A 25,744-nucleotide genomic window follows, 5' to 3' on the forward strand; every position below is an offset into this window, starting at 1 on the left:
TACACATATAGGAATGTATCCTTCTGTATACAATTACATAAAAGAAGAACTTATACATCAGGTATTTTCTTCCTTCTTCATAAACTATTTATTAAAGGTACTTTCCCAAGTGAGGAAAAACAACTAAATTCCCAATGGCCATTTTAAAATTCCCTAAAGGGAGGAAATTTTCATCAATTTGTTTCAACTGTGCATTATCTGCAAGTGGACCCTGAGACTGGCCATGCATGTAAATGAAATTTTGAATTGGATCGTGCATTTTATACCAAGCAAATTAAAAGAACCATAATTCAAAATCCCAAGATTTCACGAACAAAATTTCCCCAATTTCAGTTTTTTTTTGTGCTAATGTGTTCCAATTGGCATGATACCGGTACTTTTCCCAATTGGTACTGTACTGGTACTTTTCCAAATTGGTCCAAAAAAATGGCTGTACTTGTATATCACTGGTCTCACATTGCTTGCCCGCTATAACTTAAGAAAGTTCATAAATGTTGAAAGCCAACAGACTATCTTGTAAAGGATGAAATAAATAGATATTCATAAAACAATTATTATTCTTAACTCTACCATAATACAATAATACAACAAGAATAATAAAAAATAGGAGTATCATCATATGCCAGTATTGAGTTGTGAACCCATTTTTTAATTTGATTATATTTGGGCTGTGCTCTGTGAAAAGGGGGTTCAATGCATATGCGTAAAGTTCCCAGATTGGAGATCGGTAACAACACCTTCCACCTAAACTGGATTTTTGCTAAGAAGAGACTTTCTTTAAACGAAAAATATCATACAAGTGGAAAGTGTCTTCCCAGAATAGCCTGTGTGGACTGCACAGGCTAATCTGGGATGACACTATGCACATGCATTAAACCACATTTTCTCAGAGCACAGCCCATTTACTTATTGGGCTGAGACCCACTTGCAAACCAGGCAATTATTGTCAAACCCAAGGAAACATTTGAAAGGACAAATCAATATGCTTTTGTGGCTGGTATTGTTTGCAGAATTGATCATATGAATATTGCAGGAGTAATATTAGTTTGCTTTTTTCTGATCCTAGGTCATAAATATTAAATAGGAACACTTTGGCATGATTGAATATTATAACATTTTATTGATTTCAGATATTCCTAGCTTTAAAATCAGAATCCTTATGTTGAATGTCTTTGTGTCTTTAAAACAATATAACTCTCTGTACAGTTTAAAACGTAAACAAATTTGCATCATAAAACTATCTGCTTAAATTTTTTTACCCTTCCTCTGTTAATGATTACCTTCAAACAGTTTTTCTTGTCATTCCTTCCCAATAGTCCCTATTTTTTAGGTTTAAGTAACATTATAATAAAAAATTAAAAAGAAAATAAACCACAATAAGCTTTAAACAATTGTGTTTGTGTGATGTTGTTGAAATGATCACATATATATTAAAATATGTATAATATATAATGAAATGTAATATTAACCAACTCTCTCATTGAAATAAAATTAAGTACATACTGTCGATTTACTGTCTGTAAAATTTGATACATAGTGCTACTGCATTCTGCTTTCCAATAGTTGATACTGACTAATATTTAATAAACAAAATGAACATGTATTAATTGAATTTAATTGCACTGGTAATTACAAAACTGAATCTTATTTAGATCTATTTGCTGATGCCTAGAGCTGTTATGTTTTATTTCCTGTTTCCTTGTTTCCCCTTTATCAGATTTATAATTACTCATGAAAGCACTTGATTTAGTGGGTTTGAAATATTGTACATATAAGCATTCCATTTCATGTAGTTGAAGGCATTTTATCACTTGTTTCCTGTTATATACAGTCTGGATGCTTCAGCAGCTTTCTGGTGATATGAAAATACAAAAAGGAAATATTATATAAATATAATAGAAATAAATTTATTTGAAGCATACAAATAAAAAAAAAAAATTGCTCTAGCATATGACTTACTGCACAAGCCCAGAACACAACAAGGGCAACAGACAAGATTTCCTTACCCTGGTACTTCAGTATGAGCTGTGCTCTGTGAAAATGGGGCTTAATGCGAATATAAAAAAAGTCTAGACTGCACTGGCGTGTCAAGGACAACACATTACACAGGTTCTATAAGTCCTTGTTTTTTATTCCCCCGGTAGGGTGGCATATAGCAGTTGAACTGTCCGTCAGTCAGTCAGTGTGTCAGTCGGTCCGTCCGTCCGAAAACTTTAATGGCCATGACTTTTTCAATATTAATTATAACAACTTTATATTTGGCATACATGTGCATATCATGGAGCTGCACATTTTGAGTGGTGAAAGGTGAAGGTCAAGGTCATCCTTCAAGGTCAAATGTCAAATATATGGCGTCTGTCCGTCCGTCCGAAAACTTTAACATTGGCCATAACTTTTTCAATATTGAAGATAAGAACTTGATAGTTTGCATGCATGTGTATCTCATGAAGCTGCACATTTTGATTAGTGAAAGGTGAAGGTGAAGGTCATCCTTCGAGGTCAAATGTCAAATATATAGTGTCTGTCTGTCTGTCTGTCCAAAAACTTTAACATTGGCCATTACTTTTTCAATATTGAAGATAGCAACTTGATATTTAACATGCATGTGTATCTCATGAAGCTGCACATTTTGAGTAGAAAAAGGTGAAGGTCAAGGTCATCCTTCAAGGTCAAACATCAAATATATGGCGTCAGTCCGTCCGTCCGAAAACTTTAACATTGGCCATCACTTTTTCAATATTGAAGATAGCAACTTGATATTTGGCATGCATGTGTATCTCATGGAGCTGCACATTTTGAAAGGTGGAAGGTCAAGGTCATCCTTTAAGGTCAAGGTCAAAGGTCAAATTTTGCAATATTGAAGATAGCAACTTGATATTTGGCATTCATGCATATCTCATGGAGCTGCACATTTTGAGTAATGAAAAGTCAATCTGTCCGTCCGTCCGTCTGTCCGAAAACTTTAACTTTCGCCATAACTTTTTTATGTCCCTGAAGGGTGGCATATAGTTTTTAAACTGTCCGTTTGTCTGATTGTCATTCAGTCTGTCTGTTCGTCCCTAAGTCCATCTGTCCGTTCGTCCATCCGTCCGAATACTTTAACATTGCCCATAACTTTTGCAATATTGAAGATAGCAACTTGATATTTGGCATGCATGTGTATCTCATGGAGCTGCACATTTTGAGTGGTGAAAGGTCAAGGTCATCCTTCAAGGTGAAAGGTCAAGGTCAAAGGTCAAATTTTGCAATATTGAAGATAGTAACTTGATATTTGGCATGCATGTGTATCTCAAGGAGCTGCTAATTTTGAGTGGTGAAAGGTCAAGGTCATCCTTCAAGGTCAAAGGTCAAATTTTGCAATATTAAAGAGAGCAACTTGATATTTGGCATTCATACATATCTCATGCAGCTGCACATTTTGAGTGGTGAAAAGTCAAGGTCATCCATCGGTAAAGGTCAAAGGTCAAATTATGCAATATTGAAGATAGCAACTCAATATTTGGCATTCATGCGTATCTAATGGAATGGCACATTTTGAGTGGTGAAAGGTCAAGGTCATCCTTCAAGGTCAAGGTCAAAGGTCAAATTTTGCAATATTGAAGATATCAACTCGATATTTTGCATGCATATGTATCACATCGAGCTGCACATTTTGGGTGGTGAAAGGTCAAAGTCAAGGTCATCCGTCAAGGTCAAAGGTAAATTTTCTGCAATATTGAAGATAGCAAGTTGATATTTGGCATGCATGTGTATCTCATGGAGCTGCACATTTTGAGTGGTGAAAGGTCAAGGTCATCTTTCAAGGTCAAGGGTCAAATTTTGCAATATTAAAGATAGCAACTCGATATTTGGCATGCATGTGTATCTCATGGAGCTGCACATTTTGAGTGGTGAAAGGTCAAGGTCATCCTTCAAGGTCAAAGGTAAAATATATGGCTTCAAAGTGGCGCAGAAGGGGTCATTTTATTTCACGAACACAGCTCTTGTTCAAAGCATGGTTCATAGTATCTTCATCTTTCAGAATCAGACATCATGGGTGCTGTACAACATGGCTGCATTTTACTGGCGAATCAAAGGCGATCCTTACAATGTGATAGAGTGTGTGAGACGGGCACTACATTACTCTCCACGGTATTCTTTTAAAAGAAATTTTAATGGTTTTAAGGCATCTCTCAAACTCAACATGTATTCCATCTTCAAAACTCCATTGGATTTTTTAGCAGGACTTGTCATGATGACATGAGTTTTATATAAATCTCTTTGTTCAAAAGTGTTCGATGTTGCATAGATAAAAAATGCTGTGTACAAATCAAGTTTGAACAACGAACCTTAAACTGCACAATTTAATCTGCTTCAATCAAATAATGAGATTGAACTTGTGGCTTAAAGGGACTTTTTCACATTTTAATATATTGACAATATTGAAAAAAGTTTCAGATTTCCACATTAATGTTGTAGTTATGTTTTTTGCCAGGAAACACTAATACTGAACATTTTACCATCCTCTAAAATATCCATTATATGCATCTTTTGACAATTTTAAAACCTGAAAATTATTAAGCGTTACAAAGTCAAAAGGGCTGATTTATTTGGATTGTACTGTTATTATCGTTATTCCAAGGGTCAGTGCATCAAACCCTGGTGGGGATTACTTTTTTCTTTCTGTAATTTTACTTTTGTTTTCTACTGTTACTTTTGAGTTCTGATGTTTAAATTTATCAATTTTAAGAATTAATGGCGAAACCCCAAAAGTACCAAAGTCGGTGAAAAGGTCCTTTTAAAGACTGTTGAAAATGTAAAAAATCAAAACTTACAAACTAAGTACCGTGGTTACACGCGTGCGGTTTAGCCATAGCACATTATATAAAGGTTTACACTTCATCCATGATATTAAACAGCAACTGTAGCAATGATTCTTATATATATATATAGTATTATTTTCAATGTTAAGCTCTGATTTTTGTGTCTTTTAGCCACATGTCCATAACAAATTATTTGAAGCATTATGAAATAGCATCACCTCTAATGAAAGAAAATGAAGAACAAAGTTTATTTAAGTAAAGGACTATATAAGACTCACGCTGGAAAAATGGGGCTCAATGCATCAGTGTTATTAAGTGTCGACACTAATCACTTTTTGCTTTAATGATTTTGTTTTGTTTCAAGGAAGTCGCTTTTTAACAAAAATCCAGTCAAGGCGGCAAGTGTTGTCCTTGTGTGTGTGTGCAAATTGCATAGGCTAATCTGGGGCGACAATTGACGCACATGCATGAGTGTGGCCCAATATTGTTCGTAAGTAAGAAGTTTTTGTTAAGTCAGTGATCTTTTACAGCCACCAGAAGGATGTAGCACTGATCAGTCTCGCAAACGTCTTACACCGAGCCCAGAAATCCAACGAGGCGGCCATTGTGGTTCACGCCGCACTCGACATCTCCAAGGAACTCAATGTGAACCATTTCACACTGGGAAATATTTATGCTGTGAGTATTGAATGTGAAAAATTTCACACGATAAAATATTTATCCAGTGATTATTTGAATAACCATTTCAGAGTGTTGGAATAACCAATTCATGCTGGGAAATAGTTTTGCAATGAGTATTTGAAAGACCATTTCATTCTGGGAAATGTTTATTCAGTGAGTAGATGGGTGTGATTTCTCCTCCTTTTAGCTAATTACCTCCTTTTCAAAAGTCAAATAGTTATAATATTTGCTGAATCTATATTCAGAGGGATAATTTAATTGAAGACTGTAAGTAGGTGGGACATTTTCCTCCTCTGAGGTGGTTCTTAAATCACACCCCAGAAATATTGCAGACAGGAAGTTCATAATTCTCTACATTTAAGATAGTGGGAGTACTGATATCTAAGACAAGATTTGTTTTAATAAATGGGAAATATTTATGCCGAGAGTATTCAGGGGTGTCCATGGTCCGGATTATTTCGGAAATCCGCATTTGAGCTGTCCAGGATTGATTTTGAGATCAATGATGATTTTTTAAGGGGGATTGGGGGGGGGGAGGGGGCATATTTGTTCAAGTGCGAAGTCAGAAGGAATATTGTTTTAGCTTCCTTAGCATTCCAGAAATTTTCACTTGGTACCGATTTTTCCTGGTATTTTATTTATTGACTTGATTAGTTAGCCAATTCTCAGACATGTTTGTTAACTGTTGAAAAATCTTCTCTACTTTCCAAAAATAGGACAAGTCAAAGAAACGTTGCCAATTTAAGCCATTTTGAAATATTTTCTGTGATCGATTACCAAAGTAAAGCACTGCAAAACATTGCAAAGCAATATGTGAACAAAATTATATATTGATTACGTATAGATATATATTGAATATTCGAATATGAATTTTGGATTCAAATATTCGGCAGATTTTCGAATATTCAGATATTCGGTTCCTTACCTAGTTATAACTGGTTTTCACTTTTATGAAATGAAATGATATGCAAATTTTATCTCATGTGCAAAAAACTTACATTTTGTAGTACTGCCCTTTTTTAATACAGTATTTTTCGTAGATTTTAATCATTTTAATTTATTTTCTGTGTTCTTTATAAAAAAATTATAGAATGAAGAATACACATGCGCAGATACACGTTCTGGTTTATAATGTTTCACATTGTATTCGCCAGAAATTGCAACAGGAAGACTAAAAAAAGTACAATAAATTAGGGCTCAGGGCATTCTCTTCCGTTTATCCCTGTTGGGGATCTTCTGCCCCAGAATCCAAGCCTAATTTTCCAGATTTTAAATTCGGACAGTTGACACCCCTGGTATTGTTAGCCAGATGTTTGCCTTATTTGAGAAAAAAATTATGCAGAGAATATTATAGGAGTAAAGTCGTTATGGACATAGTTGGGGTACTAAAACGTGTCAGCCTGTCAAAAAAAAAGACCATTGTTAGTAAAAAAACAAACTTTTTCCTACTAAGACCAATAGATTTCAAATTGTTTTGACCCAACTTAATAAAAACAAATTGTGCTCACATAAAGACCCGAGGATTACACTTTATGCACATGCATTAAGCCAAGTTTTCCCAAAAAGCAGCTTCATGTTAAACAATCACCACTTTCTGTTTTAGGTTCTTGGGGAGTACAACAAGTCTGTGATATGTTTTGAGAACACCCTGAAGATCCAGCCGGACTTTGAGGCGGCTGCTCGGAGAATGCATGCTGTGCTGTGCCACGCTAAACTGGAGAGTGCTCTGGAGGCTCAACATAGGTACTGGGGCCACGTTGTTGTTGTTGTTCAAATTTGGGGCAGTTGTCCCTTTACCACTTAGATACGTATTTTCACACATTTGTAGTACCTTAGAAAGTTACATTTAATTTAAGACCTACTAGATTCAAGTTTTAAAGGCTTCATTTCCAACCCTAAGATACACATAAGCAGCAAACAGCATAAAACCTGAACAGACTGCGAGTAACTTGCAGGCTGTTCTGGCTTTATGCTGTTTGCACATAGCCATTTTCACTTAGCTTCTAAGTGGGACAGATTTCTTATGGGAACAAAGTATATTTTACCCAAATGGGACCTTTAAATTCCTAATTGAAGGTGTCACCAAAAATAATAAAAATAAATTAATCTCCACAAACATTTAGTTCATCTATATTAAGTTGAACAGGCAGGCTGATCAGGGACAACACTTTACGCCTGAACTGGATTTAGCCTGATTAGCCTGTACAGACTGCATTTCTACCTGTTTTATACCTGTTGTCTACCTGTTTTCCGAGAGAGAGGCTCATATATATATATATATGTATATTATATATCATCAATGTATAGAAAACAGAAAATGTGAAATTTTGTCACAAATACAGTTTTTTTCACGACATGGCTCATATATATATATATATAATGGTATATGTCCCCAGGTCCCTACAGCGGACCCTTAACGACCTGAAGGACTACCAGAAAAAGCATGACCACTGGCAGCAGCAGAACGACAAGCTGCTTGCGGAGCAGGTGCCTGTGGAGGTGAAGGTAGCCCAGCACATGGCTTATGAGGAGCTCAAGATTAAAGAGATCTCAACCGATATAGGTACTTGTGGCTGGGGCCTACCTATATAGGTACTTGTGGCTGGGGCCTACCGATATAAGTACTTGTGGCTGGGGCCTACCGATATAGGTACTTGTGGCTGGGGCCTCGCTTGCGTATAGACTTTGCAATGAAACATTTGTTTAATACTGTAAAATCATTTATATTATATATGTCTGCATGAAATTTTGTGGTTTTAAATGAAAATCTAATGACTTGTTTGTGGACATGTAAATACGTGGATTTCTGGTTTTGGAAAAAAAAGAGGAATTTGTGTCTGCCATTTTATGATGTGCACAACCCGCAATATTAACAAAAATGAATGTTCCACAAATAATAATAATTTTACAGTAGTTGTTGTAAATGGTCCTGGCATATGGAAGATACACAAATGTTACAACAGAATTTATGTGGAAAGTATCGTCGGTGATAAGCCAGAGCTGACTGTACAGGTTTACCCTGTGTGTCTGTCAGTATCTGGACTTCTACATTCAGGTTGATCTAACTTGGTACATGTATGTGGATAAAAGGCTAAATGGGGAATATTCACAGGATATTATTTTTTTGGTCAGACAGAAATTGCGGGTGCTATTTTAACAGAAATAAATTGAAACTCAATTTTAATTTTGCTATAACTAAAAAAGTTCATAACCTAGTTTGATGAAATATGGTATGCAGATAGAGGGCTGTACGGTGAATATGCACGCTATTTCAGTTTTGCAGGTTATTTTAGTAATATATACAGAGTTTAGCAAAAACTTAAATCGGGATCTTTCAAAAACTCAAAATCGGTTTGTTTATGAAACTCAGATTGAAGTCAATATGGTGAATTTGCACTTTATTTCATTTTTTTAAAAATCCAATTTGGTTTCTATGATAACAAAACTAAAATCTGCATCATGCAATAAATTAAAAGTTTTTAAGCAAGTTTAAGGAAACTTATGGAGATCTTGTTCTTCTCTGAAAAATTACTTTGGAATGGCACTTCTGTTTTTGATGTGCCAAATTTTTCTGTTTTGTTTATGAATCATTAACCTGAAAATGCAAGGCCCAGCTTTGCAGTATTTGTTATGTAACATTTGATGGATCTCTACCCCATTTGTAAATATCATACCCCTAGGGGTCTAAACTGCCAGCTGCTTTTTTTTTTTACTTTACATCAAACATTACAAACAAGAGGCAAGGATGTTGTCCATATATATGGCTGTAGTGCAACCCTGTGAACACTTTAGAAGTTATATTTTGAGTAAATTCACCCTAAATGAAACTTGCATAGAAAATTTGTTAAAATGATATGTGGGTTATTATATACAATGGTTGCAGAAACATCACAAAAGCTGCTCAGAACTGCTCACATTCTTTCAGTCTCAGGTGAGCTGCCCTAGGCTTTTTGCCCTCTGTTTTTGTGTTTTAATCTGTTCGATTGCATGTTAAATATATATATATATATATATATATATATATATATATATATATATATATATATATATATATATATATATATATATATATATATATATTGCTTTATTGTTTATTTAGCTTTGTATTATCTAATTACCTTTTGTGTTGAGTATTTATCTGGGGTTATAACTGAAGTACCCGAGGGTCAGAAGATGTATGTAGACATACATACTAAATGACTTGAGAAACCTCTGAAATCACTAAGGTCGTTGGTTTGATACTGTTGTTATTAAAGATTTTAGTCCTCTGCCAAGTTTGTTCAAATTATGCCTGTGTGGTAAAAAATTGGCCTTACTTTAGAGGTTACTTGATTTTTATGCCCTTGGATCGAAAGATCATGGGCATATTGTTTTTAGCCTGTCTGTCTGTCATTCATTCATTCATTGTGTGTGTCTCAAAACTTTTACCTTGGTTAAAGTTTTGCAATAACGTTTGCATTATTGAAGATAGCAACTTGATATTTGGCATGCATGTGTATCTCATGGAGCTGCACATTTTGAGTGGTGAACAGTCAAAGTCAATGTCATCCTTCAAGGTCAAATGCCAAATATGTGGCTTCAAAGTGGCACAATAGGGGGCATTGTGTTTCTGACAAACACAGCTCTTGTTGTTTATGTTCATAGTAAAAATATTGCTTGCAACTAAAACAGTATTGTAGATTAAATTGATAACGCTAATTGAGCTTTAACAGTAGTCATGGAAACTCAAGTTAGTAAATGACACGCTTTGCTCAATGACAACTTAAAACAAATGCCTATAATAAATAAATTACAACGATATGCACTTCCATGTCCAGTTTTTCCATCCCCTTAACTTAATTATTTTCATTATTTTAAAACACACTTTCTGTTGGAATCTTTAGTATCAAATGCTTAACATTCTGACATAAAACATGGTTTAAAAAATCGTATAACTGGTCAGAGCAATTAATTTATTTTTAGGGAAATTTCGATTATGAGTGACAGACACACAATCCAAAATGACATGTTTCGGATTTGTTGGATGCCTAATAAAATATTTTACTGTAAAATAAACCACCATGTCCGAAATTTCTGTCACTAAAATCCAGAGAGTCTAGCTTAAACTGGCATGTTTTGTCTGAGAGATTACGTCTCTCGTGAATTAAAAAGGTGATATGTAATATAAACGATAACATGACAGAGCCTGGGGGGATGTCTGTAACATAGCAGCAGGCCATTATGTCGACACCTGGCTGAGTAAAGACGTCCAGTTGGGAATATCCGTGGGTTATTGTCTAAGAAGAAAATACAAATAGAAGAATCTCTTAAATGGCAAGGCCCATTGTTTTGAATGTTCTCTACCAAACTTGCTCAAATCATGACCCTGACATGTAATACATAAAAAATATGCACATAACAGAACTCTTTTTCTTATTTGTCATAGATGAGCGCCCTACGGCGTTTGTGAGGATGTTTGAACAGTGTTCTGGGAAAACTGGGCTTAATTCATGTGCATTTAGTGTTGTCCAAGATTAGCATGTGAAATCTGCACAGGCTTATCAGTGACAACACTTTTTGCCTAAACTCTTTAAACAAAAATACCATAAAAGTTGAAAGTGGCATCCCTTGCAGCTGCATAGGCTAATCAGGGATGAGACGTTAAGCACATCCATGTCAGATAAGGCTAATACCTCATGCTTGTATTTTCCAGGAGAGTACTGCAGAATGGGTGACCGCGATGGCAAGCAGGTGCTCATGTGTTCCTGGGGCAAAAAGAACGAACCTGCAGTGAAGATGGACCTGGCAACCGCCACCCTGCCTAGCAACACTGAGAATTCCAAGGTCAGTTGTGGACTTTAAAGGTCATACAATCAGTGCTCTATGTAAAATTATCCCAATCAAATTTTTATGAATATTTAATATTTTAATGGCAAGTTTATGTGAAACTAAATTTCGACAGTAATTTTGAGTATGGGCCTGAGTTACAAAACAATAAGTGCATGACCCATATGATTTATGTGACCTATAAATAAACACAATGTTGAGGAAGTGGTCTGCATCTGTGTCAAGATCTCTTTCTACTAGTGAACATCAGAGCATAGTCAATTATTGTATATATTTTGCTGAAGCTATATCTAAATAATAGTTACTTGGTATTGGAATATTCTGATTGAATGTAAAATATATGGAGAGGTATGTTTTGTGATATTTTCTCAGTTGCTCTTTGCAAGTAAACGAGCCTTGCTCTTGGAAAACAAGGCTTCAAATGCATGTGCTTAAAGTGTTGTCTGAGATAAGCCTGTGCAGACTGCGCAGGCTAATCTGGGACAACACATATTGCTGATGAATTAAGTCAGTTTTTCCAGAGCGAGTCTCGCGTAAATTGAGATTATTTCATGTTGAAGATCGAGAAATCCAGCCTTGAGGTCAATGACTCCGGTGCCAAGGACTATACGAGACCTGTTCGTGCGCGGAAATACACGTTTGAGACTGTTAAGGCCCCCAGGGTAGGACCATTATTTTTTCATATACCTTAGCATGATATTGACTGTATCAATCAATTAAAAAACTATCAAAACAAGCAAAATTCAGTGTTATGTTACTAAAAATTTCTCCGGTTACATTTGTTTTTTCTACCTAGACTGTTTTTAGCTCACCTGAGCACAAAGGGTAAAGTGTGTGTCATCAACAATTTACTTCAAACTAAATCTCCTAAATCGTTTTGTGTTTTTTATCGAAATTTAATGGGCATGATTTATGGTTGACCCTATTTCAACGTTTTTCAAATATTGCCAGTCCTCTGTAAATGTAGATCTCTGTTGCTAAAATGGATTTTAAAAGTGGAAAATCTCCTCTTAAACTTCAAGGCATATTGATTAAATATTTGGTGTGTAACATTGTATAGTGGTCTTCTACAGAGATTGTTCAAATCATGCCCCTGGGCTCAAAACTGGCCACTATCAGGGGTCACATGATTAAATAGACGTATATAGTAATAACTTTAAAAATCCTCTGCTCTGAAACTGCATGTTTGAAGTTTGTGGAGCTTATTTTTTCAACATTACCCAATCATCAGTGTAGGTTTGCAAGACATTTCATGATATGATCCACACATTCCGAAGTTGTATGCCCTTGAACGTAGCTGACAAAACATTGGGTGGCTAGTGACATTTGAGATTAAACTCCAGTTTGTATAACTGGTGCCAGTTTCACGGTGTGACCCCTATGCAAATCAAGAAGGGTGTAAAGTGTTAACCCTGATAAGCCTGTGCATACTGCACAGGCTAATCTAGGATGACACTTGACACACATGCATTAATCCCAGTTTTATTGTGCCAGTTTCAGGGAGTGACCCCTACACACCTGCAGAAGAGCTGGCCCTCCAAGCAGGAGTGTGACCTCCATGTGCACAACAGCCCGCCTGACCCTCGCAACCTCACGTCCACCTTCCTGTGTCCCACAAACAAGGGATACGAGTAAGTCGTGCTGAGTTCCCACAAACAAGGGCTATGAGTAAGTCATGCTGTGTCCCACAAACAAGGGATATGAGTAAGTCATGTTGTTTCCCACAAACAAGGGATACAAGTAAGTCATGCTGAGTCCCACTAACAAGGGATATGAGTAAGTCATGCTGTGTCGCACAAACAAGGCATACGAGTAAGTCATGCTGTTTCCCACAAACAAGGGATATGAGTAAGTCATGCTGTGTCCCACAAACAAGGGATATGAGTAAGTCATGCTGTTTCCCACAAACAAGGGATACAAGTAAGTCATGCTGTGTCCCTTAAACAAGGGCTTTGAGTAAGCCATGCTGTGTCCCACAAACAAGGGATATGAGTAAGTCATGCTGTGTCCTACAAACAAGGGATAAGAGTAAGTCATGCTGAGTCCCACAAACAAGGGCTATGAGTAAATCACGTATGTAAACAAGGGCTGTGAGTAAGTAATGCTTGTAAACAGAAATATTAGTATATCTTGGATGTTAACAATATGTTAACGATATGAGTAAGAATTGCTTGTAAACAAGGGATATAAGTTAATCTTGGATGTAAACAAGGGCTGTGAGTAAGTCATGCTTTAAACAAGGGCTATGAGTAAGTCGTGCTTGTAAACTAGGGATATATGTTAATCTTGTAAAACAAGGGCCGTGAGTAAGTCATGCTTGTAAACAAGGGATATGAGTAAGTCATGCTTGTAAACAAGAGATATGAGTAAGTCATGCTTGTAAACAATAGATGTGAGTACGTCATGCTTGGAAGCAAGAGATATGAGTACATCATGCTTGTAAATGTGAGATATGAGTATGTCATGCTTGCAAACAAGGGATATGAGTAAGTCATGCATGTAAACAAGGGATATTAGTAAGTCATGCTTGTTAACAAGAGATATGAGTAAGTTATGCTTGTAAACAATGGATATGAGTAAGTCATGCTTGTAAACAATGGATATGAGTATGTCATGCTTGTAAACAATGGATATGAGTACGTCATGCTTGTAAACATTGGATATGAGTATGTCATGCTTGCAAACAAGGGATATGAGTAAGTCATGCATGTAAACAAGGGATATAAGTAAGTCATGCTTGTTAACAAGAGATATGAGTAAGTTATGCTTGTAAACAATGGATATGAGTAAGTCATGCTTGTAAACAAGGGATATGAGTATGTCATGCTTGTAAACAATGGATATGAGTAAGTGGTGCTTGTTAACAGGGATTATGAGTAAGTATTGCTTGTAAACTAGAGATATGTGTAAGTCATGCTTGTAAAAGAGGGATATGAGTAAGTGGTGCTTGTAAATGAGGGATATGAGTAAGTGGTGCTTGTAAACGAGGGATATGAGTAAGTGGTGCATGTAAACAAGAGATACGAGTAAATCATTCTTGTTTACAAGAATTATGAGTAAGTATTGCTTGTAAACAAAGGATATGAGTAAGTCATGCTTGTAAACAAGGGATATGAGTAAGTGGTGCTTGTAAACAAGGGATATGAGTAAGTAATACTTGTAAACAAGAGATATGAGTAAATCATACTTGTAAGTAAGGGCATGAGTATGTCATGCTTTTAAACAATGGATATGAATAAGTCATGCTGTGTCCCACAATCAAGGGATATTAGTAAGTCATGCTTGTAAACAAGGGATATAAGTATGTCATGCTTGTGAACAAAGGATATGAGTACACTTCAACATTGTTATTTCGAACACCGATAATCTGAAGTCACCATTATTTCGAAGTATTTTTCCGGTCCCGATTTTGGTTCTTCTTTGTTTAATGTAAAATATTATTGTTAATCCGAACTTCATTAAACAGTAAAAATTGTTAATTCGAAGTGATTCTGTCGGTCCCAAGACTATAATTCGCACCTAATCATCAATCTTTAATCCGAAGTCAAAGCTGCAAAAGCTGAGCATAATTTCACACCTTTGTCACCTGGGCGTGGCGCGTCAAAATCTGATAATTATACCTTTTTCGACTGCGCGTAGCCTGTTAATTGTATAATGTCGTCAAAAGCCGATAATTACTATTTATGTTGTTTTGAATTCTTTAGTAACAAATAAACGTGTCACGTTAGGTCTGAGGAAATGTGGTCCAATGAAATTCATCTTATATAAACTCTACCTTCAGCGAGAAAAACACGGGTGGAAGTGAGTTCTTCAATGTTCTTGACAAATTGGAGAAATGTGTTACACGCACCCAGTTTACTGCTGCTAAGGCCAGTGTTTAGAGAGACATCGCGTCTTATTTACAAAAAATGTTAATTCATTTCCGATAATGTATTCGTCTGTATTTACATGTATGATCATTTTTGCTATTCGTTATATTTTATATGGTCTGATAATTTGTGCTATTCGTTATATTTTATATGTTCGGATAATAAGTGCATATTCATGATATTTAATATGTTCTGTACTTAGAGAAAAACATAAAAAGAAGAACAAGAATCGTTTTATTCCTTCGTTTGTTACAAGTAGAAATCTATTGCAATCTGACTTGTTTACGTTTTTAAGTAAAACAATTATTAATAGTAGCGTGTAACCGAACCATGCGAATTCCACAATGTTTTATTATTACAGAATCAAAGAAGTCGTCTGTCAGATGTTTATTTCGGATTATCGTTAATCCGAAGTTTTTTTAACGGTCCCGACGACTTCGAAATAACGGTGTTGAAGTGTACATCATACTTGTCAACAATAGATATGAGTATGTCATGCTTGTAAGCAATATATATGAGTACATCAAGCTTGCTAACATTAGTCAAAGAAAAATCATTGAATATGGATATTTTAAATTGTATTAGAATTAATGGATTTAAAAAATGGTATGGAAAATTGAACATTGTCATGGAGATATGTGGAATGTTTGTTTTTGTAGGTTGAATACACCCTTTACTTTTTCCTTTCTGAGAGTCAAAGGAATTCTGTGTAAAGATCCTTGTTCTGAGAACACTGGGCTTTATGCATATGTGTAAAGTGTCGTAACAGATTAGCCTGTTCAATCTGCACATGCTAATCAGGAACAATACTTTCAGCTAAAACTGGGATTTTTGTTAAGAATGACTTCATATATTACAAACATTCCATTAAGGAGGAAATTGTCTTCCCTGATTAGCCTGTGCAGACTGCACAATCTAATCTGTGATGACACTCAATTCAAAAGCATTAAGCCCCATTATCCCAGAGTGAGGCCCATATAGATCACTGGTATAGATGTTAATTGTTTATTTAGGGTGAAGCCCCTCCTCACAGAGGCACTGGGGCTCAAGGTGGGGGAGGAGCACCCATTACCATGGTACCCACCGGTCTGCAACAACCTGCTCGACATCCCAGAGGGCAACTCCAAGTCCTACGACCACGTGCCCTCCATGCATCTCGACCAGAGAAAAAACATTCCTCAGAAGCTGGTGGATAATACACACACTGATGTGAGTTGTTGGAATACTTCCAACATATTTGTTGTTTGATGAAAGGATTCGCATTCACATACCTTGCAAAAATAAAGAGTACAACTTTGCATGTTCATAATATGTCGTCCCAGATAAGCCTGTGCAGTATTGGTATTTTTCGTTAAAAGAAGTCTCTTATTTGCAAAAACTCATGCAGGCGAAAAGTATTGGTTCATTTGTAAAGTGTATCTTTCAGTACCTGCTTGAACACGTCAACAATGGGAAGGTGACAATTGAGGAGCTGGGTCAAAGGATCTTGTCAGGACTAAAACAGGTGAACCGTTTAAACATATGTTTTTATCCACCATTTTAGGAATGGTGCTTGGGACCTTTCTATTGGGAAAAATATAGTTGTTTTGACTAAAATTGGGAAATGAGTAATTTAGTTTGTTAGCTAACAAAAGCTTTAAAATTGAGAATACAAGTGTTGTCAATATTATATTTGCTAAGGTTTAACTTAACAAGCAGGATAGGGTAATAAACTAAATGTTTTAATTTATTTGAACTTTTTTTTTTCAATTTTTTTGTTAAACCTTTAAGATGGAATTTTAGGAATTCATTTGGGAAAAAAAACTCCTTGAATTTCGTCTCCTAATTTGAACAAAAAAATCACTGTGAACATAATGTTAGGCATGAGTGTGATCTTTGATTTAGATCATATTTTATCTTTTGGAAATAGATGACAAATAAGGAGAAAGCAAGCTGTGTATGATTTTCAGTTGCTTGAGAGGCAGTAATAGTGACATGAATTGATTTGAAATGATTGAAAACAATAATGTAGCTAACCAACAGTAGCCTGACATTGACATGTATGCAAGAATATACTTTATGCACAATATTTATGCCCCCCTTCAAAAAAGAGGGGGTATATTGTTTTGCTGGATGTCGGTCGGTCTGTCAGTCGGTCGGTCTGTCTGTCTGTCTGTCGGTAGACCAATTCGTTTCCGATCATTAACTCATCAACGAATTTACTGATTGGCTTGATACTTAACATGTGCACTGGCCTTGGACAGTAGATGACCCCTATTGAAATTGGGGTCACTAGGTCAAAAGTCAATGTCACTGTCACAAAACGTTTGAAAATCGTTTTCGATCAATAACTCATCAAAGAATAGACCGATTGGCTTGATACTTCACATGTGCATTGGCCTTGGACATTAGATGACCCTTAATGAAATTGGGGTCACTTGGTCAAAGGTCAAGGTCACTGTCACAATAAGTGTGAAAATTGTTTTGGATCAATAACTCATCAACAAATTTAAAGATTGGCTTGATACTTCCCATGTGCATCGGACTTGGACAGTAGATAACCCCTATTGAAATTGGGGTCACTCGGTCAGAGGTCATGGTCACTGTCACAATAAGCGGGATAATCGTTTCTGACCAATAACTGGTGAACGAATGGACTGATTAGCTTCATTCTTCCCATGTGCATTGGCCTTGTACAGTAGATGACCCCTATTGAAATTTGGGTCACTAGGTCAAAGGTCAAGGTCACTGACAAAATAAGTGTGAAATTTTTTTCCGATCAATAACTCGTCAAGGAATTGACTGATTGGTTTGATACTTCATTGGCCTTGGACAGTAGATGACCCCATAGAAAGGCCTGTTTTGCCAGAAAGAGGCTGAAAAAATATCCAACTGGCTGTCTGTGCTGTTGTCATTTTTGTGTAAAAAGGGGGTTTAATGCATGTGCGTAAAGTGTCTTCCTTGAGTAGCCTATGCAGTCCGCACAAGCAAATCAGGGACAATACTTTCCCCCTTAACTGCACAGACTAATCTGGGACCATACTATACGCACATGCATTTAACCCCCTTTTCACAGAGCACGGCTCCTATATTGATTTTAACTTGCTGACTGGCATATATGAGTTTATAGACAGACAGACATTTTATTCAGACTTATACAACATTACGTTATCTTCATACTTAAAAAAAAAACACATTTTTTAATTTTCTTTTACATAAAAACAATAGTCATTAAGAATATAAATACAAATATACACAATCAATTGCCAGAACACAAGAGTTCTATTGAGGCGGTAATGCAATTTATTAAACAGTATTATTAAAGATCATATTTCTTGTAGCAAAAGCTTGTTTGACATATTAATATACCTTAGAAATTACTGATTTGTCGCATGAAACTAATAATTTGTGGAATTTATGTATAAAATCATATATATTGTATACAAATGGCCCTTATTGTAAAGACTTTTTCATTTTTCTTACAGAACTCTGGCCCCAAATGGATTCTGTTCAACCTGGCGGGGCTGTACTGGAGAATAATCGGTAACAACTTCCACGCGGTTGAGTGTTTCCGCCGGTCCATCTACACGGCCCCGGAAGATGTGCAAGACGTCCCAGAAATCAACCTCGCCAATGTGCTGTACAGGTGGGGACGCTATGAAGATTTAGGCACTTGAATAATGTGCTGTACAGGTGGGGAAGCTATGAAGATTTAGGGCCCTTGAATAATCAATGTGCTGTACAGGTGGGGACGCTATGAAGATTAAGGGCCCTTGAATAATCTGAAATGTGCTGTACAGGTGGGGACGCTATGAAGATTTAGGGCCTTGAATCATCTTAAATGTACCAAAGTAATGTTTTGCAGTCACTACATCAAATAGTTAAATTCTTCTGATCATTAAAATTGATCAATTGAATCCAGACCAGAAAAGGAGCAAATTTTGTGACAAGTTTGCGCCCATGTTGTTGTTCATGACATATTGAGTGCTATGCTGGTAGAATATTCTGCCATAAGTAAATGTTTACATGCTGTACACTGAGCAATCAATTTGTTTTAGATGTAATTGTGGTAAATTATTTGTGCTCTACAGGTGGGGTCGCTACGAGGACGCGAGAGCCATTGTCCGGGAATCTATGAAACTGAGCGTATATGAGGTATGTTTATGTCATTTAATAATGATTTTTTTGTCGTGAATTGTAAAACTGAGCGTATATGTTCATGTCATTCAGTTATGGTGTTTTTATGTCCCCCACCACTATAGTGGGGGACATATTGTTTTTGCCATGTCTGTTGGTTTGTTGCTTTGTTTGTTTGTGTGTTTGCGTCAAACTTGCACATTTGCCATAACTTTTGCAATATTGAAGATAGCAACTTGATATTAGGCATGGATGTGTATCTCATGGAGCAGCACATTTGAGTGGTGAAAGGTCAAGGTCATTCTTCAAGGTCAAAGGTCAAATATATAACTTTAAAGCGGCGCAGAATGGGACATAGTGTTTCTGACAAACACATATCTTGTTTTATGCATGTTTTTAATGTTTGGCTCTTTCAACTATGTAAATGGAATGGAAGTGTAATTATTATTAGCTCTTTACATTGCATATTTCTTGTCAGTTGCATCAATATTAGTTGAACGTTTGTTATGCCCCCGGATCGAAAGATCGGGGGTATATTGTTTTTGGCCTGTCTGTCATTGTATGTGTGTGTCCCAAACTTTAACTAAAACTTTAACCTTGGTCATAACTTTTGCAATATTCAAGATAGCAACTTTGGCATGCATGTGTATCTCATGGAGCTGCACATTTTGAGTGGTGAAAGGTCAAGGTCATCCTTCAAGGTCAAAGGTCAAAAAAACAAATTCAAAAACTTTAACCAAAACTTTAACCTTCTTCATAACTTTTGCAATATTGAAGATAGCAACTTGATATTTGGCATGCATGTATATCACATGGAGCTGCAAATTTTGAGTGGTGAAAGGTCAAGGTCAAGGTCATCCTTCAAGGTCAAATGTCAAATTTATGGCTTCAAAGCGGCGCAATAGGGGGCAGTGTGTTTCAGACAAACACATCTCTCGTTTATTTCTATATTTATCAGTATACTATAGTAAACATGTCAAAGGTTACTTAACTTTGTTTGATAATAAAGTATATAAATAGGGCCCGATTTTTTTTTAGCATGGCCAGATGTCATAATCATCTAAAAAATAACAATGTTTTTTTTTAGGGCCTAAACTTGTGTTCCTTTTGTTACCGTAATATCTTTTACAACTGTTTTATCTTTTACTCCAGTTATATCTCTTACTTACAGCCAGCCACAAACTTCCTCATGGGAAACCTAGAATGGGCCCTGAAGAACTACTCGGGCGCCATATACCGATACGAGCAAGCACTAGAGGCAGACGAGAGCTACCCAGAACTGCTCAACACCCTACGGGCTCTCAAGTGCTACCTGAAATACCTGCAGCCCCAACAATCTGCTGCTCCAATCGAGGTACAGTCTATCACCAGCCCTTGCCCGGCAAGTGGTTCTGGTATGGACCAGTCAAACATCGGCCCTTCAAGTTGTTCTTGTGGGAGCCAGGGTGGTGCAAGCGAGGTAGTGGCTAAATGTATGGGTAGAAAGGGCTCAAAACAGGATATTACTGGCAGCTTTCAGATTCCCAATAGCTGCCTGTCTGCCAGAAATGGGATGAAGGATTCAGAGTCAGAAATACGTTTGGTTTGCTATACTGTGAGTATAACGTGTCTGGCTGAATGGTTGCCTGTTGGAATGCCGTCCCTTCTATTGGATGTATCATAGCAATGTATCATGGCCAGGTTAGATACAGTCTCTTCTATTGGATGTATCATAGCCAGGTTAGATACAGTCTCTTCTATTGGATGTATTGTGGTCAGGTTGAATGCGGTCGTTCTATTGGATATATCATAGCCTGGTTGTACGCTGTTTCTTCTCTTGGATGTATCATAGCCTGGTTGAACGCAGTTTCTTTTATTGGATGTATCAGCATTGTTGAACGCAGTTTCTTCTATTGGATGTATCATAGCCTGGTTGAGCACAGTTTCTTCTATTGGATGTATCATTGCCTGGTTGAACCCAGTTTCTTCTATTGGATGTATTGTAGTCAGGTAGGATACAGTCTCTTTTATTGGATGTATTGTAGTCAGGTTGAATGCAGTCCCTTCTGTTGGATGTATCATAGCCTGGTTGTAGGCTGTTTCTTCTATTGGATGTATCATAGCCTGGTTGAACCCAGTTTCTTCTATTGGATGTATCATAGCCTGGTTGAACGCAGTTTCTTCTATTGGATGTATCATAGCCTGGTTGAGCCCAGTTTCTTCTATTGGATGTATCATAGCCTGGTTGAGCACAGTTTCTTCTATTGGATGTATCATAGCCTGGTTGAACGCAGTTTCTTCTATTGGATGTATCATAGCCTGGTTGAACCCAGTTTCTTCTATTGGATGTATCATAGCCTGGTTGAACGCAGTTTCTTCTATTGGATGTATCATAGCCTGGTTGAACCCAGTTTCTTCTATTGGATGTATCATAGCCTGGTTGAGCCCCGTTTCTTCTATTGGATGTATCATAGCCTGGTTGAGCCCCGTTTCTTCTATTAGATGTATCATAGCCTGGTTGAGCCCAGTTTCTTCAATCCGATTATTCCTTACACAGCTTCTTACAAAGCGTGTACAGTTTAATATGGAGGTTAAGTTAAAATGTGAATTGTTTCACTTAACTTGTTTACTCTCACTTTAGCATATAACAGTTCACTTAAATTTATAATTTGATCAAGCATTGAAATCATTAGAATAAATATGTTTAGTTTTAAAATCAACCACATGCATTTAGGTGACCATATCCATTATCAAAATTACTACTCAAGCTCAAAAATATTAATGAAATATATGTTGAAATGAGCATATTCAATACATTTGAATTATATCGGCATTTTAATAGAAAACTAAACTTTAACCTCATGTCTCTAATGTTGCATGTACTACATTTGCTTTCTCTTACCATATTCTATGGTCTTGCTTTCTCTAAATATTTTGTGAGAGGACAAACATAATTAAAGGAGAATATTTCTGAGCACAAAATGCTCATGTTGAGCTTATGTCAACCTTTTTCCGGTGTATGTAGTCAAGCAGATTGTATCGTCAACTTTAATCTTGTTATAGCACAAGAGGCAACATTTTTCATCCGATCTTGATTAAAAATGCTAAGAATGTCAATTTTAAAATTATCAAGGATTAGTTGGAGTCTGTCTCTTAGGCATCCAAAAACTAGTTCACCATTCAATTCTTAGAAAACTTTTTATTATCTTGGAGGCGGTAAGAATTACTCAATTTTTAATGAAACTTGGTAAGAATGATTATCTTGAGAATATATTGGCCAAGTTTTAATTTGGGTCACATGCATCCCAAAACTAGGTCACTCATGCATATCTTAGAAAAACCTTTTCTCTTGGAGGCCACGTTAATTATTAAAGCTTGATAATAATGTATATTTTGACAATATCCAGGCCAAGCTTGATTCTTTGTCATGTTTGTCCAAAAACTAGGTGACCAGGTCAAATCTTACAAAAACCATGTTATCACTATGAAGGCCGCATTTGAGACTCAATCATCATGAATCTTGGTAAGAAGGTTTATCATGACAACATCTATGTAGAGTTTGAATTGAGACTCAATCATCATGAATCTTGGTAAGAAGGTAAATCTTGACAACATCTATGTAGAGTTTGAATTGAGACTCAATCATCATGAATCTTGGTAAGAAGGTTCATCTTGACAACATCTATGCAAATTCAAAGGTTTCTGATTATTATTTTGCATAACATTTAATCTTTGTGTATAATTCTTACATATTTTTCTCATTTAATTATTTACACTAAATCAGAAATGAACATGTTATATACTATGTATAATATATACTATTATATACATTACACATCACTTAAAATAAATGTGTCTTGTTCTGTGAAAGCTGGTCATAATGCATGTGCGTAAAGTGTCGTCCCAGATTAGCCTGTGCAGTCCGCATAGGCTAATCAGGGACGACACTTTCCGCCTAAACTTGATTTTCGGTATGGAGGGACTTCCTTGAAACTAAAAATACCATTAAAGCGGAAAGTGTTGTCCCTGATTAGCCTGTGCGGACTGCACAGGCTAATCTGGGACGACACTTTACGCACATGAATTAAGCCCAGTTTTCTCAGAACAAGACACAAATATTTTACTCATCCCAAGTGCATTATCTACATAATCTAGAACCTCATCTTATTTTAGGAAAATGGTGAGGAGAAATGCGTAATGGAGACACGAAATCGTAACAAACAAGGTAAGCATGTAAATTTAATTAATGACATACATGAAAGGCAAGGGGGCAATCTCTTGTTCATTGTGTGTATATGCATGACAAGGCTGAGGCAGTGATTGAAATAAGCAAAGCCGTAGAGCCCTTCATTGGTGAATTTCAAACCGGACCTGTTTCGAGGCTCATGTTCATATCTGCTGGCTTGTAACACTTTCTTGATTTTGAGTAATTGTTCTGTGAAAAAACTGGGCTTAATGCATGTGCGTTAAGTTCCTTTGCAGATTATCCTTTTCTGTCCTCTAAAATAAAGTTTAAGTGGAAAATGTCATCCCAGATTAGCCTGTACAGACTGCACTGGGTAATCTTGGACTACACTTGACCTACATGCAATAAGCCCAGTTTTCATAGAACAAGTCTCAACAAACACTTCAGTACGCTTGGTGAAATTGCTGATTTCAATTACTGCCAACACATTATGGTCTGTGTGTGTTTTGTTATGGCGTGATACAGCAACAAGCATCACAAATGCTTTGTTTGTATATAAGTATGCACAATTTGCCAGCATACTTGCATAGGTGATGTCCCATGTATAGGTTCCTTCTTTTGTTTCTAAATGTTATCAAATGTTGAGTAAATGGCTGTATTATTTACTTTTCCACTGACAATGTTTTGTTTATAAGCTAAAAGATAAAGTTGTTCACTAGCAAAAGTCACTTGATTTAATGGAACAATACAGTTGTATGGAGGGCATTAATATCAGAAGTTATTAAATAATTATACCCCCACAAACGAAGTTTAGGGGGGTATATAGGAGTGAGCTTGTCTGTCTGTCTGTCTGTCTGTCTGTCGGTCCGTATTAAGTGTTCGCTCTCTAATTCAAGTTGTTTTCATCCGATCTTCACCAAACTTTGTCAGATATTGTATCTAGATGATGTCTAGGTCAACTTCAAATATGGGTCATGCCGGGTCAAGAACTAGGTCACGGGGTCACTTAGTGCGTTTTTTAACATTCAGCATGGTGTCCGCTCTCTTATTCAAGTAGTTTTCATCCGATCTTCACCAAACCTGGTCAGAAGTTTTATCTAGATGATCTTAAGGCCAAGATCGAACATGGGCCATGCCAGATCAAAAACTAGGTCACTGGGTCACTTAGTACGTTTTACACATTCAGCATGGTGTCCGCTCTCTAATTCAAGTTGTTGGTGTACGCTCTCTAATTCAAGTTGTTTTCATCTGATCTTCACCAAACTTGGTCAGATGTTGAATCTAGATGATGTCTAGGTCAAGTTTCGAATATGGGTCATGCCGGGTCAAAAACTAGGTCATGGGGTCAATTAGTGCGTTTTTTAACATTCAGCATGGTGTCCTCTCTCTAATTCAAGTAGTTTTTATCCGATCTTCACCAAACTTGGTTTGAAGTTTTATCTACATGATCTTAAAGGCCAGGTTTTAACATGGGCCATGCCAGATCAAAATCTAGGTCACATGGTCACTTAGTACGTTTTAAACATTCAGCATGGCGTTCGGTCTCTAATTCAAGTAGTTTACATCCGATCTTCACCACACTTGGTCAGAAGTTGTATCTAGATGATGTGTAGGTCATGTTCGAACATGGGCCATGCCGGGTCAAAAACTAGGTCACTGGGTCACTTAGTGCGTTTTAAACATTGAGCATGGTGTCTGGTGTTTTTTGCGAAGACAACATTCAAAATATTCTGTGTCAATGCGGCATGTAGGGGTATTTGTCACGTCTGTGACAAAGCTCTAGTTTTGCTTGAACATGCAGGTTATATGAACGTTTTTTCCACTGTATTTTCTATAATTATTTATATTGATTTTAGTTAAAACTTTCTATGATGACATCTATTGCTTAATCGCATTTAGATATGACTTGAATCTAAGTTAAAAATATTGTATGAAAGTAATAAAATATGTTGTAATGGAAAAAATGTATTGAAAGAATCCTCGAGAGAGTTATGTACATGTATACATTTGAAAGCAAAGCCATTGCATGTTGCTCAATTCAGATATTTTAAAGGACACACTTTTATTATTGCATTAGAACCCAGAACTAGTGGCTGTTCTTTGCTAGAATAGCTCCTTGATACAAGATTGTTATACAAGTGGCATCATGCAAAAATGGGTCCTATACCATATGCAGCCATACTAACTCCAGCCCAGCCTGTGCATCTGCACAGTCAAGTCAGAAGCTACCCTGTCTGTTAATGAGACCATAAGCCTTGGGTGACTTTATAGTGGACAGTGACAAT

General features: G+C 36.5%; 1 protein-coding gene across 1 annotated transcript in view; it reads left to right on the forward strand.

Moving 5' to 3' along the window:
* LOC127850920 (tetratricopeptide repeat protein 17-like) overlaps positions 1-25,744 on the forward strand; it is a 104,243-nt gene that overhangs the window by 12,120 nt on the left and 66,379 nt on the right. The window contains exons 5-18 of the mRNA XM_052384324.1: positions 4,022-4,131; positions 5,333-5,480; positions 7,087-7,226; positions 7,880-8,046; positions 9,367-9,414; positions 11,176-11,306; positions 11,870-11,971; positions 12,804-12,940; positions 16,192-16,387; positions 16,605-16,682; positions 18,643-18,803; positions 19,249-19,312; positions 20,466-20,648; positions 23,447-23,498. Of these exons, the coding sequence (XP_052240284.1) occupies positions 4,022-4,131; positions 5,333-5,480; positions 7,087-7,226; positions 7,880-8,046; positions 9,367-9,414; positions 11,176-11,306; positions 11,870-11,971; positions 12,804-12,940; positions 16,192-16,387; positions 16,605-16,682; positions 18,643-18,803; positions 19,249-19,312; positions 20,466-20,648; positions 23,447-23,498 (1,717 nt within the window). The remainder of the gene's footprint in view (positions 1-4,021; positions 4,132-5,332; positions 5,481-7,086; positions 7,227-7,879; positions 8,047-9,366; positions 9,415-11,175; positions 11,307-11,869; positions 11,972-12,803; positions 12,941-16,191; positions 16,388-16,604; positions 16,683-18,642; positions 18,804-19,248; positions 19,313-20,465; positions 20,649-23,446; positions 23,499-25,744) is intronic.

The sequence above is a fragment of the Dreissena polymorpha genome, chromosome 1 (genome assembly GCF_020536995.1).
Source record: "Dreissena polymorpha isolate Duluth1 chromosome 1, UMN_Dpol_1.0, whole genome shotgun sequence".
In the NCBI taxonomy this organism is placed as follows: Eukaryota; Metazoa; Mollusca; class Bivalvia; order Myida; family Dreissenidae; genus Dreissena; species Dreissena polymorpha.